We start from the raw sequence: 15,074 nt of genomic DNA, 5'->3' as shown, positions 1-15,074 counted from the left end.
AAGAGTTGGGTATTTTTTGAAAAAATAAACAAAATCATGGATAGATTCCTAAACACAAACAACCCACCTAAATTGAACCATGAAGACACAGAAAGCCTAAACAGACCCATAACCAAGATGAAAACTGATTCAGTAATAAAGATCTTCCCAACAAAGAAAAGCCCTAGCTTCACTACTGAATTCTATTCTAACTCCAATTCTTCTCAAATTGGGTATAGAAGGAACATTCCTCAACATAATAAAGGCAATTTATGATAAACCCATGGCCAGCATCCTATTGAATGGGGAAAAGGTGTCTGAGATCCAGAACCAGACAAAAATGCCCACTCTCACCACTGCTAGTCAACATAGTCCTGGAAGTTTTAGCCAAAGCCATTAGACAAAAAAGAAATCAAAGGGGCTCTTTTTTCCTTCCTCCTTCCTTTCCCTCTACCTCTGTCGCTGTTATTTTCTCTCTCATAATAAAAGTCTACGGAAGACCGAAAAAAAAAAAAAAAAAGAAATCAAAGGGATTCAAATTGGGAATGAGGAAATCAAACTATCCCTATTTGCAGATCACTTGAGTCTATATAAAAGAGATCCAAAAGACTCTACTAAGAGACTACTGGAACTCATGGAGGAGTTGGTAAAGTAGCAAGATATAAAATCAATACATAAGACAATCGTTGTATACACAGACAATGCCATGGCTGAGAAAGAACTTCTAAGATCAATTCCATTTATAACCACTACAAAAACAAAATCAAATACCTTGGAATAAATTTAACCAAGGATGTCAAAGATCTCTATGATGAGAATTATAAAATATTAAAGAAAGAAACAAAAGAAGATACAAAAAACAGAAAAATCTTCCATGTTCATGTATTGGAAGAATCAGAATCATCAAAATGTCCATACTTCCAAAAGCAAATTACAGATTCAATACAATATCAAAATACCAAGGACATTCTTCTCAGATATAGAAAAAATGATGTTGAGGGGCTAGTGCTGTGTCTTAGTGGGTGAAGCCACTGCCTGCAGTGCTGGCATCCCATTTGGGTTCTGGTTAGAGTCCCAGCTGCTCTACTTCTTATCCAGCTCTCTGCTATGACTTGGGAAAGCAGTGGAAGATGTCCAAGACCTTGGGCCCCTGCACCCATGTGGGAGACCTGGAGGAAGCTCCTGGCTCCTGGCTTTGGATCAGCACAGCTCCGGCTGTTGCAGCCATCTGGGGAGTGAACCAGCAGATGGAAGACACCTCTCTCTCTCTCTCTCTCTCTCTGCCTCTGCCTCTCTGTAGGTCTGCTTTTCAAATAAATACACAAATCTTTAGGGAAAGAAAAAGGAAAAAATGCTGTGGAAAATCATATGGACACACAGGAGACCTTGAGTTATCTGTACCTCTATGTTTATTGCAGCTTAATTCACAGTAGCTAAGACATGGAATCAAGCCAAATGCCAGACAATTGAAGACTAGATAAAGAAATTATAGGATATGTACACTATGGAATACTATACAGCAATAAAAAATGGAATCTGGTCATTTACAACAAAATGGATAAATCAGGAAAACATCATACTTAGTGAAATAAGCCAGTCTCAAAGGGACAAATACCATATGTTCTTTCTGACCTGTGATAACCAACAGAGCACCTAAAAGGCAACCTGTAGGAGTGAAATAGACGCTTTGAGAAGCAATGACTTGAACAGCCCTTGTCTTGACTGCTGAAGAACAGTTTGATTTTTTAATACTATTTGTTGTATTCTTTAATTAACAGAGTTAAACATATGTGTATAAAGTCAATTGAAAACAGATCTCAGTAAAAAATGAGTGGGAATAAGAAACGGAGGAAGAGGGGTTGGGAATTGGGCACAGTGGGAAGAATCACCATGTTCCTAATTATAATTATGAAGTGTATGAAGTTTATAACTGTAAGGCTGTATAGTTCTGCGCAAGGGGAAAAAAAATAAACAAGGTTATGTACCTGACTGGTTGATGAATGCGCTGTAACCAAAGGATCACAGGAACCTAATTACATCTCTAGTAGCAATGACTCAGTATTTGCTAATTCAGGGTTTGTAGTGATTTTATAGAACATAACTGGCAGAAATAATACTTCCCATCTCAATGTTACTTCCCATGATTGATAGATTCTAAGTCATTCCTGTGATTTTGCAATAAAATAAAACTGTAAATAAAATTTCATTTTAAAATACTATTTTGATTTGGTATGAAATTTATTACAACAGGTTTTTACTTTTATTATTGTCAAAAATGAAAATAGAACATACTTTAGTTTATTTCCATTATAATTCCTTGTCTAACAACTTGACCTTAATGCCATTGTTTTCTGACTAATCTGAAGCTTAATTTCCCTATATATCCCTAAAATTTTTAAAAAGATTGTTTCAAGAGCTAAGTTCCACAGAGAAATAGTAAACTGTCTTGATTTATGTAACTATATTGTTTTCAACAAGCTCATTCTACCTGACCTTGTTTATATGTGGTTCATTTTTCTATTTTAAAGTTTATTAAACTTATTTGGAGGGCTGGCATTGTAGTATATAGTAGGTCAAGCTGCAGCCTGTGATTCTGGCATCCCACATGGGCACTGCTTTGTGTTCTGGCTGCTCTACTTCCAATCCAGCTCCCTGTTAATGTGTCTGGGAAAGCAACTGAGGATGGCACAAGTGCTTGGGCCGCTGCACCCACATGGGAGATCTGGAAGAAGCTCCTGGAACAGCCCTGGCTATCACGGCCATTTGAGGAGTGAGCCAGAGGATAGAAGATCTCTCTGTCTCTCCCTTTCTCTCTTTAACTCTGTCTTTCAAATTAATTAATTAAAAAAAAAAAAAAGTACTTCCCCTTCAAGGGAGCCCATCAGACTAAAATGGATTAAAAAGAAATACAGAAAAAGTTCACTCATATATCTACCATTAACAACTTTATTCACAGAAATGAAAATAGTACCAACATTTCAGCATTCATAAAATCTGATTTTACTGAAATAGATATTTTAACTTGAATATTTTCAGTTACTCAGGGGTAAACTACATTCAAACAAAGTAGCATAATTTTCAGTAATAATCATGAACCCTCAAAATTTTAAATGAACAAGTAAAAAACAAAATCTTAGTTTTTGAAAAAGAAAAGTAATTTTCAAAACTACTTGTTTTTGCACTAATTAAAAAGTAGAAACAAGCAATACACATGCAATTAATCCCTAAGAAACAAAATATTTCTTATTGTATTTAATGCACTTAAACTCCTTAAATATATTCCATAGTACAATGGCGTAACAGTATGAAGTTTTTTATTTTTTAAAAAATGAGTACATATACAGATAAGGTTGAGCAAAAAACTGAAAAGGCCTATTTGTTTGGAAAGGGCTTCTGTTCAGTGATCTAGACTCGCTACTCAGACTCTCTCAAAGGCCAGAAACCTCAGATTCACTTTCTAGTAATCCTGTTTAGTTTCCAATTCCTTTTTGCTTCTAAAATGTTTCAATAAGCTTTTGTTGAAGCTTTAAAAGTCTAGTAGATGCTAGAGGTCAGTGTAGTAACAGGTAGAGCTGCCACCTGGAACACCAGCATCCTGTTCAAGTCCTGGCTGCTCTACTTTCAATCCAGCTCCCCACTAACACGGCTGGGAAAAGCAGCAGCAGATGACCCCAGTGCTTGGACCCCTGTACCCATGAGGGAGACCTGGAAGAAGCTCCTAGTTTCTGGCTTCAGCCTGGCCCAGTACAGCTGTTGTGACTCTTTGGGGAGTGAACCACCAGATGGATAAGCTCTCTCCCTGTCTCTGTATCTCTTTCAAATAAATAGCATAAATCTTTAAAAAAAAGTTTAAAGGCGGGATGGGGGGGGGGGGGGCTAGAGGGTAAAGCTGCTGCCTGTGATGATGGCATTCTACGTAGGTACCAGTTCATGTCCCTGCTGCTCCAATTCTGATCCAGCTCCCTGTTAATGCACCTGGAAAAAGCAACAGAAGATGACCCATGTGTCTGGGCCCCTGCAACCCACATGGGAGACCTGGAATAAGCTCCTGGCTCCTGGCTGCGGCCTGGCCCAGACCTTGCTGTTGAGGCCATGTGGGGCGTGAACTAGCACATGGAAGATCTCTCTCTTTCTTCCAAACAAATCTTTTAAAAAATTCTTTTAAAAATATTGAAGTCTAGTAGGTGTTTTGGTCAAGGTAGTTAGAAAATGAAGCAAAGCATTCAGTTATAATTTCTAAAATATTTAAGGAAAAATAATTTGCAATTTACAAAAGATTTTGTACTTTTATTGGTCTTAAAAAAACACTTGTAAGAAATATATTTTCTCATATGGCTTTCTTTGATTTCCTTAGTAGCTGCTCACTGCTTTGACAAATGAGAACTGATGAGACAGAACAAATCTAATACACTTGGTATAGTGTTCACTAAACAGGCAGAATATTTTATTTTTATCAAATATTAACATCAAAACACATTTTAATGCACCTCTCTACCTTCCATAGAATAAATACAAAACTTTTTTTTTTTTTTTTTTGACAGGCAGAGTGGACAGTGAGAGAGAGACAGAGAGAAAGGTCTTCCTTTTGCCGTTGGTTCACCCTCCAATGGCCGCCGTGGCCGGCGCGCTGCAGCCGGTGCATCACGCTGATCCGAAGCCAGGAGCCAGGTGCTTCTTCTGGTCTCCCATGCAGGTGCAGGGCCTAAGCACTTGGGCCATCCTCCACTGCCTTCCTGGGCCACAGCAGAGAGCTGGCTTGGAAGAGGAGCAACCGGGACAGAATCCGGCACCCCAACCGGGACTAGAACCTGGTGTGCCAGCGCCGCAGGCGAAGGATTAGCCTAGTGAGCCACGGCGCCTGCCCACAACACTGTTTTACACTATAACTTGCCTCCACCAAAAAGTGTTACAAGAATGAAATGTGCTGGAACTGGTGCTGTGGCACAGCAGGTGGAGCCTCCTCCAGGGAGCCAGCATCCCATATGGGCACCAGTTCATGTCCTGGCTGCTACTCCTCTGATCCAGCTCTCTGTTAATGGCCTGGAAAATCAGAGGAAAATGACCCAAGTGCTTGGGTCCTTGCACTCACATGGGAGAAAACTCGGAAGAAGCTCCTGACTCCTGGCTTCAGATTGGCCCACCTCCAGCCATTGTGGCCATTTGGAGAGTGAACCAGTGGATGGAAGACCTTTCTCTCTGTCTCCCCCTCTCTCTGATTGTAACTCTGCCTCTCAAATAAACAAAAATCTTAAAAAAAAAAAAAAAAAAAAAAAAAAAAAAAAAAAAAAAGGCAGTGGAAGATGGCCCACTATACCCTCATGGGAGACCCAGAAGAAGCTCCTGCTTCGGCCTGGCCTAGCCCCAGCTTTTGTGGTCATTTGGGGAGGGAACCAGCTTATGGAAGATCTCTCTCCCTGTCTTCCTCTCTCTGTAACTCTGCCTCTCAAACAAATAAATAAATCTTACAAAAAAAAAGAATGAAATGTGTTTTTAAGCCTTGTCAACAAATCGAATCTTGTAATTCAAAATAGCAAGAGTAAGTTTTAATTCTTTTTTTTTCAACTCTTCAATAGCTATCATTCAGCAATGGCATAATCCATAAAGAAAGATGCATTTCAGAAGGAAGTTATAGGTCCTGTAACTGGTAATACAACCTCCCGAGGTAGTTAATGCCCCTGACGGATGAATTAAAATTTTTCTTTTCCTCAAAGAAAGTAAAAGGCTTTAAGGCATCTTAAAAGGCCCCTCTGCTATTCCTTATTTGCTTGACTACTCCAACTCTTCTTGATACTTTCCCCACACTGCGTCCTCGTGGAGCTCCTACTTCTCTCCCGGCTTCACCTGCATCTCTTTCTGTGCCTACCTATTTGGAGTTTCCCAATGTTCTGCTCTGTTTTCTTCCATCCAACAAAAATCTACTCACTCTTCTTCTAGTATTTCTAGCATACTTAGTGATGCCTGAGTGAATTTGTTAAAATTTAAATTTAGTATTTTTGCTTACAGTTTCCAGATTATGTCCAAACCTGGGTTAGACATTCAAGCCCCTTCATAATCTGACTTCCATTTTCCTTTCCTAACTACCCTAATCTCCTTCCTCCACCCAACCTATTACCAAATCCAACTTCTTGAGGACTGCTGACTTGGCAATGTTCCTTTCTTCCTTTACTTATATTGCCATATGCCTGTCTTCTGTCTTCCCCATTCTCCCCAGAGCCAGTTCCTAAGCCACTTTCTCTGTGATGTCTTTCCCCACCTTCCCAGGGGATGCTCCTACAGAGATTTACACGTGCTTCTCAATTGAATTTATCTCATTTGTAATTCTGGATGTAACCTTCCAAAAAAAACTATAATCTATTTCATCTCTCTGTCCCCATCCCACAGTTAACACATACTACAACCTTGCTAAATGATTAATCTGTCAAAAATAGTTTAAAGATTAAAAGTGACAAATGGCAAAGAAAGCAGCTCTTTATTATAGATAAGCTGTCTAAATACTGACAGATTTTTTAGACAGACACTGGTATTCAATCTATCGTAAATGTTTCTGTACAAAATTCAAAATGCCAAGTAACTGAAATAACATTTTCTGGGCTCAGATTAAATTTAGCTCGTGCAGGAACACACTGATTAGTATCTATGCAAATGAAAAACATATATCTTATTACCACCAAAGAGTGCCGAGAGCAACAAATTTAGTTTAAAAATAGTCTTCATGCTAGCAAGGTAGCCTATGAAAATATCTTATCAGCTTAAGAGAGGTATCACATGTTCAGGAAAAAAAAAACACCTACTATAAAAACATTTTAATTAATGTTTTACTTTCCTAAATTTTCATGACCAACTTTCCAGCGACTCTTTTTGTGTCCAAGTCATTCTGTTAGTAGCTCCAAAAAAGCAGACGTCAATTAAGCAGAGCAGCATGTGCACAGGATCAACTCAGGCGGGAAAAGTCCTGAAACACTTACCAGTTTAATAAACTGTACAGAGCAATGACAGCATCAAAAGGGAGGAAAGCAAACTAGAAGTATAAGGTGACAAGTGAAAGGGGAAAGAAGCTGACAAAAAATAATCATTAGAAATTTAATTTTTAAATAGAAAGATGCTAAAAAGCAAAAAAATAAATAAATAAATCACCAGAAGACACATCACTATGTCATCAGAGTCCCTCTTGATTTAAAAATTTATACAGAATATTAATTCATATCTTAAAAGTATGATATTAAATAAAATGTGAATAATCAACTCAATGAACCACATTTCATGACAAATAAAATGAAATATATGTGTTACCTTGATTTCTCTCTGTTCAACAGATTTTTCCCATATTTGTTGATCATATGCTCCAATCTATGGGAAATACAAAAGACAAGGACACATTAAGTGATCATTGCTGGTACCTAACATTGCTTGAATTATAAGCAACAAGGTGTTCATTCAGCACAGAGTAGATTCAGTTCTGTCTCAGACTTCTGGGATCAACACTGTGTTGCAATGGCTCTCAAAGTATGGTTTCAGGACCAGCAGTATTAGCATCATGATGTAACTTGTTAGAAATGCAAACTCTCGGGGCCCATCCTAGAGTTACTGAACCAGAAATACGGGATGGGGCCCCAAAGCCTGTTTTCAAAATCTTCTTCGATGATTCTGCTATTTGAAAGCCATTGCTATACAGAATATAACTCCGGAATATTCAAGAAAAAAATTCTTAAGAAATAAGTCCTTTAGAGAATTATTTTATAGACGCAAAATATTAATATTCTCTAGAATTAAAATTTCATAAAACAAAGATAGTAATTATCTTGGAAAATAAAGTTATGAAACAATTGAAGACACAGAGAAAGAATTAAGAAGTAGGAATCTTCATAGCTTCTATGTCTATTACTATTAGATGCTAAGATGTTCTATGAATTGTACTTTCACCCAGGCAGGATGAACACACCATTCTTTAGTTTTTCTGACCCAGTTCTTTGCTTTTGTAACCCATACTGTCTCTAAGTTTCTACTTAATATTCTATATCCAAACAGGAAGCCAAAATGGGCCAATGGCCTATGATCATGATTAGGAATTTTTACTATCTGCATTAACTGAAAATTAGAATTCTAAGAAATCAAAAATGCTTTAGATAATTACACTTATGAGAATAAAGACTAAATCCAGAAATACCAGATACAAAAATACTATAAGAAATTTTTAGAATTATTTTTTGACTTAAAGCATCATTTTCCTCCAAAGTCCTTTTAGACAGTATTTTTTAAAAAGAGTTATTTACTTATTTGAGAGGCAGAGTTACAGAGAGAGAAGTCTTCCATCTGCTGGTTCACTCCCCAAATGGCTGCAATGGCAGGAGATGAGCTGATCTGAAGCCAGGAGCCAGGAGCTTCTGCCTGGTCTCCCACACAGGTGTAGAGTCCCTAGCACTTGGGCCATCTTTCACTGCTTTCCCAGGCCATAGTAGGAAGCTGGATTGAAAGTGGAGCAGATGGGCCGGTGCCACGGCTCACTAGGCTAATCCTCTGCCTGCGGCGCCGGCACCCTGGGTTCTAGTCCCGGTCAGGGAGCCAGATTCTGTCCCGGTCACTCCTCTTCCTGTCCAGCTCTCTATTGTGGCCTGGGAGTGCAGTGGAAGATGGCCCAAGTGCTTAGGCCCTGCACCCGCATGGGAGACCAGGAGAAGCACCTGGCTCCTGGCTTCAGGTCAGCGCGGTGCGCCGGTCGCAGCGGCCATTGCGGGGTGAACCAACGGAAAAGGAAGACTTTTCTCTCTGTCTCTCTCTCTCTCTCTAACTCTGCCTGTCAAAAAAAAAAAAAAAAAAGAAAGAAAGAAAGAAAGTGCAGCAGCTGGAACATGAACCAGTACCCATATGGGATGCTGGCTCTGCAGGCGGTCACCTAACCTATTATGCCACATATTATGCCAGGCCTGACAGTGTTCTTTTTAATCTCATTAGAAGAAATGAGAACTTGATAACACCAGGGTGGTTTTAAAGTAAATATGAAGAAGACAGAATAAAAGAATTTATTAAATGTCACCACAAGAGCCCTTTATCTATTATTCTCTCTTGTACATTATCTTATTCATACTAATTATTCTGATCCTAAAAATCCTGCTCTTTCTCATTACTTACTAGTGACTCCTTTTTTATTTGAAAAATCATATTGTGAAATAATATTCCTCGAAATTAAAATCTTATAACACTCCAATCCATCTAGACCAAACAACTCACTTATATGTAACTAAAATTACCATCCATCTCTATAAAGATGGGTTAAGAAGTCTTAGGTATGGAACAACCAATGGTTAACATTAACAGTAGAGGCTGGTGCTGTGGTGTAGGAGGTTAACCCTCCGCCAGTGGCACCATTGTGGCATCAGTATCATGTGGGTGTCAGTTCAAGACCTGGCTGCTACACTTCCAATCTAGCTCCTTGCTAATGTCCTGGGAAGGCAGTGGAAGATTGCCTAAGTGCAGGGGCCAAAGACCTGGAGGAGGCCCCTAACTCCTGGCTTCAGATCAACCCAGTTCTGGCCATTGCAGTCATTTGGGGAGTGAACCATTGGATGAAAGACCTTTCTCTTTGTCTCTCCTTCTATCTGTAACTCTGTCTCTTAAATAAATAAATCTTAAAAAAAAAAAAATACCAACAGTATATCTGACCTGCAGTGACCATTTGCCCTTTACCCTCTTAAATGCTGAATTCAAACGATCAAGAACATGGATTCCACAGGAATAATTCTACTCTTATTTAGTAATGCAGGAACTACACACGATCAAAATTCAGGTTTAAAATGTGTAAATATTTCAATGCGTTGCATACTTTGAGAAACAGGAAGCAAATTGATAACAAATAGGCATAAATATGTTTTAATGATTATTTTGGCAGCGTTTGTTTTCATATATATTCAAAAGAATGCCTAAATTCTCTTTAGAGGAACACTGTTTTTACTTTTCAGTGTGACTACTGAGATTATGTCCTGTAATCCTAAAATCAGAAAAAGTAATTCCCACATAACATTACCAACCAGAAGTATGTGTCAGTCTTTGGCATAACTAGGTTCAGTGAAATAGTGTCTGGATATTCTAGTAGCCCATGTTCCAAAAGGTACAGAAAGCCTAGAAAACTCTGCAGAGAAGCAGTGGGTAAAGTGGAAAAGCTTTTTGAAGGCCAAGATTCTTTACTTGTACACAGCAGAATGGAACCTTTAAAAAGAGTGGGTAGGCAGATATTTCTATAGAAAGTCACACCATAAGATTGGCTGCATTACTAGGGAGACAATTTTATTTGAAGATTCGATGGGTGAGAGGAAGGACAACTTTACTGTAACAGAATGCTTTATGGGGTCTTTCTTGTAACTAGCTAAGTGTCATTTCAATTGCAAGTAACTGACTAAGTGGAAGCACCATCAATTCACCTTTGTAGCAGACTTCTTGTGTTTTAAAAATACTATCGGAATGGACCATTTGGTTACACAAGCAAATAAATACTTTCTTAGAGAAAACTGTGAAGGTGCTGCTAACCTAAATGCAGGTGCTTCGGAGGGAAATGTTTAGGGTTCTGCTTAGTGATGTCATGCCCTCAGAAAGTTACCCGTACACATGAACTCAGACCGAATCATGTCTGAAGACTATTTCTTGAGATTTGCATCAGAGGCACTGTGAAATTAGGGTGGTAGCAGGATCCCAGAAGGGACAGCATAGCAATTCTTTTTTCTTTTTTTAATTACTTACTATTTACTTGAAAGGTAGTCAAAGAGACACACAGAGATCTTCCATCTACTCCCCAAAGTCCACAACAGCCTGGGGAGCCAGGCCAAAGCCAGGAACCCAGAACTCAATCTCAGTCTCCTATGCGGGCGACAGAGATCCAACCACCTGAGCCATCACCTGCTGCTTCCCAGGGGGCACACAGCAGATGGCTGGAATCAAAGCAGAGCCAGGACTTGAGCCCAGACACTCCAATAAGGGATGCAAGTATTCAAAGCAGCATCTTCGCGGCTGCCCCAAATGCCTGCCCACAGGAAAGGAATTATAAGGATCCCTTCTAGCCTAAAGCCTCACTTTATCCCAAGCTGAAATCTGGCAACACAGATCAAGGCCCCCATGGCTGGGGCTGAACTCTTTCCCTGAAGGAAAAACAATCATCCCAGAGCAAGAAAAGAAGTGATACTAGACAAAGAGAAGAACCATCTTCTCAGGACTTGCGGTGGTGGATCCTGAATAATTTGCAGAGCTGTGCTACCAAAATTAAAAAAACAAACAACTCAACAGGTTTAACAGTTTCTGTTTTACCTCTGACACACAAATACTAAGAGGTTTGACTACGTCATAGAAACCTGTATTTCTTCTACATACAATTAAATTACTGGGACAAGTTCAATTACAATTCCCTGAAAAAAAAAACTTTTTTAAATACCATGCAAAATATTAAAAGAAATTCAGTCGTAACATTTATCTAGTACAACAGGAATTTTAATCAGATAATATGTCTTCAATCAAAGAAAATGTGATATTTTGGCTACTTGCAAATATGAGCTACACTCTAACATCCTCCCTCTTCCCCTCCACCCCTCAGGCAAATCTCTAAAGTTTAGGTGTTTTGAAAAATGTCTAAATTAAAGAATGTACACTTACTCTTAATAAATGATTATTTGTTTCAGGGATGAAAAATACATCACTACCATATTATAAGAGACTCTGAAATCCTGATTTACATTTTGTAGCTGAAAGTTTTGTACATGCTAAGAATGTTAAGTTCATTCTCTGGTGCCTGGCTGTGGTAAGCAATTTTATTAAAGCTTAAATTATTACTCCTAGAAACATGTGAATACTGTAAGCCCTTTGTGCACCCTCACCCAACCACAGCTGATCTACAGGCACCTTCTTTGCTCCCGGGTCCAGCTGACCACTCTGCCATCGTCTACAGATTTATCCTGCATCTTTAACAACAGGTCTGGTAATCCTACACCAATCTCCTACAATACTCCTGGAAAGGACAAGTTCTCCCACAAGCTTCAATTCTAATTTACTGTGAACATCTCCAACCTGGCAGAACGTCCAGCCAATCACTTCCCTGAGAAAACTGAAGCCATAGATACATAAGACCTTTCCTGTCTTCTCTCTCTCTTTTTTTTTTTTTTTTTTTTTGACAGGCAGAGTGGACAGTGAGAGAGAGAAAGACAAGAGAGAAAGGTCTTTCTTTGCCGTTGGTTCACCCTCCAATGGCCGCCGCGGCCGGCGCACCGCGCTGATCCGATGGCAGGAGCCAGGAGCCAGGAGCCAGGTGCTTCTCCTGGTCTCCCGTGGGGTGCAGGGCCCAAGCACCTGGGCCATCCTCCACTGCACTCCCTGGCCACAGCAGAGAGCTGGCCTGGAAGAGGGGCAACCGGGACAGAATCCGGCGCCCCGACCGGGACTAGAACCCGGTGTGCCAGCGCCGCTAGGCGGAGGATTAGCCTAGTGAGCCACGGCGCCGGCGTCTTCTCTGTCTCTAGTGTGCTTTCTTACCTAATTGATTTTCTCTTTCTTATTATCTTTATAAATGATAAAAAAAAAAAAAGAAAAAAGAAAACTCAGGGAGCAGGATCTTGAAAGCTATAAGAATTAAGATGGAAAAGATATGGAGACACTGGAATTTAGTAATATCACTTAGATCAAAATTGGACTAATACTACATACTTTCTGGCTTCCTGAAGACCACTCTAAAAAGGAAAATGAACATATCATAAAATTTAAATTAATGTAGCTAACAAGCTACATTATGTGCTATATGTAAATATATACATCAGAGGGGTAGGCATTTAGCCTGGATACTGCTTAGCACTCCTGTATCCCATATCAGAGTACCTGCGTTCAAGTCACAGCTCCACTTCCAATTCCAATTTCCTGCTAATGTGGAAGGCACCAAGTGATGGCTTAAATTGTGCAGTCCCTGTTACCTGTGTGTTGAGTTCTGGGTTCCTGGCATCATCCTGGCCCAGTCCTGGTTGTTGTGGACATTTGAGGAGTGAACCAGCAGCATGGAAGATCTCTGTCTTTTTGTCTCTGTCTTTGCTTCTCTTCCCCCCACCCCAACTGTGTCTATCTGCATTTCAAAAAACTAAAATTCATATATAGATTAGACACTTAAATCATTTTAGACATTAGAAGATAATTGGAAGGATACATGAAAAACCATTGATAGTGATTATCTCTGAGAAATATGGGAGCCAACAGCACTTTTTCTTTCTATTTTATATTATTATACTGCATCACCCCCTCACCTCTGCTGCCCCCAATTGATATGCACTACTTATATCACCTAGGATATTTTTTTTAAAGATCTATTTATTTATTTGGAAGGCAGAGTTACAGAGAGGCAGAGGCAGAGAGAGAGAAGAGGGTCTTCCATTTGCTGGTTGACTCCCTAAATGGCAACAACACCTGGAGCTGTGCTGATCTGAAGGCAGGAGCCAGGAGCTTCCTTCATGCCTCCCACTTGGGTGTGGAGCCCAATCATTTGGGCCATCTTGTACTGTCTTCCCAGGCCATAGCAGAGAGCTAGATGGGAACTGGAGCAGCCGAGACCCGAACCATTGCCCACATGGGATGCTGACACTGCAGGTGGCGGCTTTACCCACTACGCCACAGCGCCAGCCCCTCACCTAGGATTCTAATCTAGGTCTGTTCCAGAGTAACCTGAACTATCTAAGAAACTAATTATGTTTCACAGTATAGTCCTATGGCTGACATCCGCATCTTCTTACCATCATTCTAATTTTGTATTTTTCTATACACTGACACAAACATTATGGGAAGGGGAAGAAGGGACACAGTGGGGGAGATGGCAGAAGGGAAGACTGCGAAGGGGAGGCAGAAGAGGACTGGTAGGTAGAGAATGCCTTTCTCCAGGTATCTGGTAAGGTCAGCTCTGTTCCACAGGGGGAAAATTGTAATGAATATGGTGGTATCAGAAGTATAATTGTTAAATCCTAGGTAATTAGATGATGAAATGGGAAACAAGTATCAAGTGGGAATTACAGAAAAGAAGTATCTTTGAAAATCAATTTGAAAAGCTACTCACAGGTGATCTAATTACCCCTTCGGTCATCACATTCAGAACAGCAGTAGCTCAGGTATCAAGAGGCTACAGAGAAGGTGTCTTACTTCAAAAAGGCAGCTATCAATAGTTCAATTAGATTAAGTGCCTAGATGAAAGACTGAGAGTTCACAAATAAACATAAGCAAGGAGCAAGGAAGGCCAGATTTGCACATATTTTAAACACCTCCTTGCTTCAACAAATGAATCTCATTTAAGAAATTCTAAAAAGCAAGCTATTAATTCTCATAGAATGGGAAAAAAGGTAACACAGAGTCCAAATCCCTTATTAGCTTGGCCCTCCTTAGCAAATATCAGAGGCCAACCATGTTTCAAGACAGATGCAGTCTAATTTGTGTCTATAAAAGGTATGGTAAGAATATATCCCCAGTTAGCAGGCTAAAGAAGACAGTTTCTCCTGCAAAAATAGAAAAGAATAAGCAAAGGAAGGAGAGCTCGGTGAGCATTTTCATCTGTAAATTGACATTAAATATATATTATTTTTGTGTGACTTTTTAATATATACATTATCCACTATAAGATCCTAATAGACAAAGGTCATGTTTATTTTTATAACTAATGTGAAGTTCTGCATTTTAATAATGATTTAATAGCTATATAACAACAAAAAAATTTTGTTTTTAAAGCTTTATTTATTTATTTGAAAGGCAGAGAGAGAGAGAGAGAGAGAGAGAGTCTCTTCCATCTGTGGGTTCACTCCCCAATTGCCACAATGGCCAGAGCTGGGCCAGTCCGAAGCCAGGAGCCAGGAGCTTCCTCTGGGTCTCCCAAGCGAGTGCAAGGGCCCAAGGACTTGGGCCTTCCTCTACTGCTTTCCCAGGCCATAGCAGAATTGGATTGGAAGTGGAGCAGCCAGGACTCAAACCAGTACCCATATGGGATGCTAGCACTGCAGGTGGCAACTTTACCTGTTACACCAAAGAGCTGGCCCCAAGAGAAAAGATTTAATGCAACTATAAAAACAGGTAGAGGCAATCAGAGTAGCTTGAAATATGTAGGT

General features: G+C 39.7%; 1 protein-coding gene across 8 annotated transcripts in view; it reads right to left on the bottom strand.

The window, feature by feature from the left end:
- Positions 1-15,074, bottom strand: part of PHTF2 (putative homeodomain transcription factor 2) — a 133,023-nt gene that overhangs the window by 54,586 nt on the left and 63,363 nt on the right. For all 8 annotated transcript variants that reach the window (XR_011387393.1, XM_002712019.5, XM_051849727.2 and 5 more), the window contains one exon: positions 7,270-7,326. Coding sequence is in view for 3 of the 8 variants with exons in the window: in XM_002712019.5 (XP_002712065.2) it covers positions 7,270-7,326 (57 nt within the window). In the remaining 5 variants the exon portion in view is untranslated. The remainder of the gene's footprint in view (positions 1-7,269; positions 7,327-15,074) is intronic.

Source organism: Oryctolagus cuniculus, chromosome 3 (assembly GCF_964237555.1).
Source record: "Oryctolagus cuniculus chromosome 3, mOryCun1.1, whole genome shotgun sequence".
NCBI lineage: Eukaryota > Metazoa > Chordata > Mammalia > Lagomorpha > Leporidae > Oryctolagus > Oryctolagus cuniculus.
Note: the sequence above shows the minus strand (reverse complement) of the source record. Positions and strands in the feature narration are given on the sequence as shown.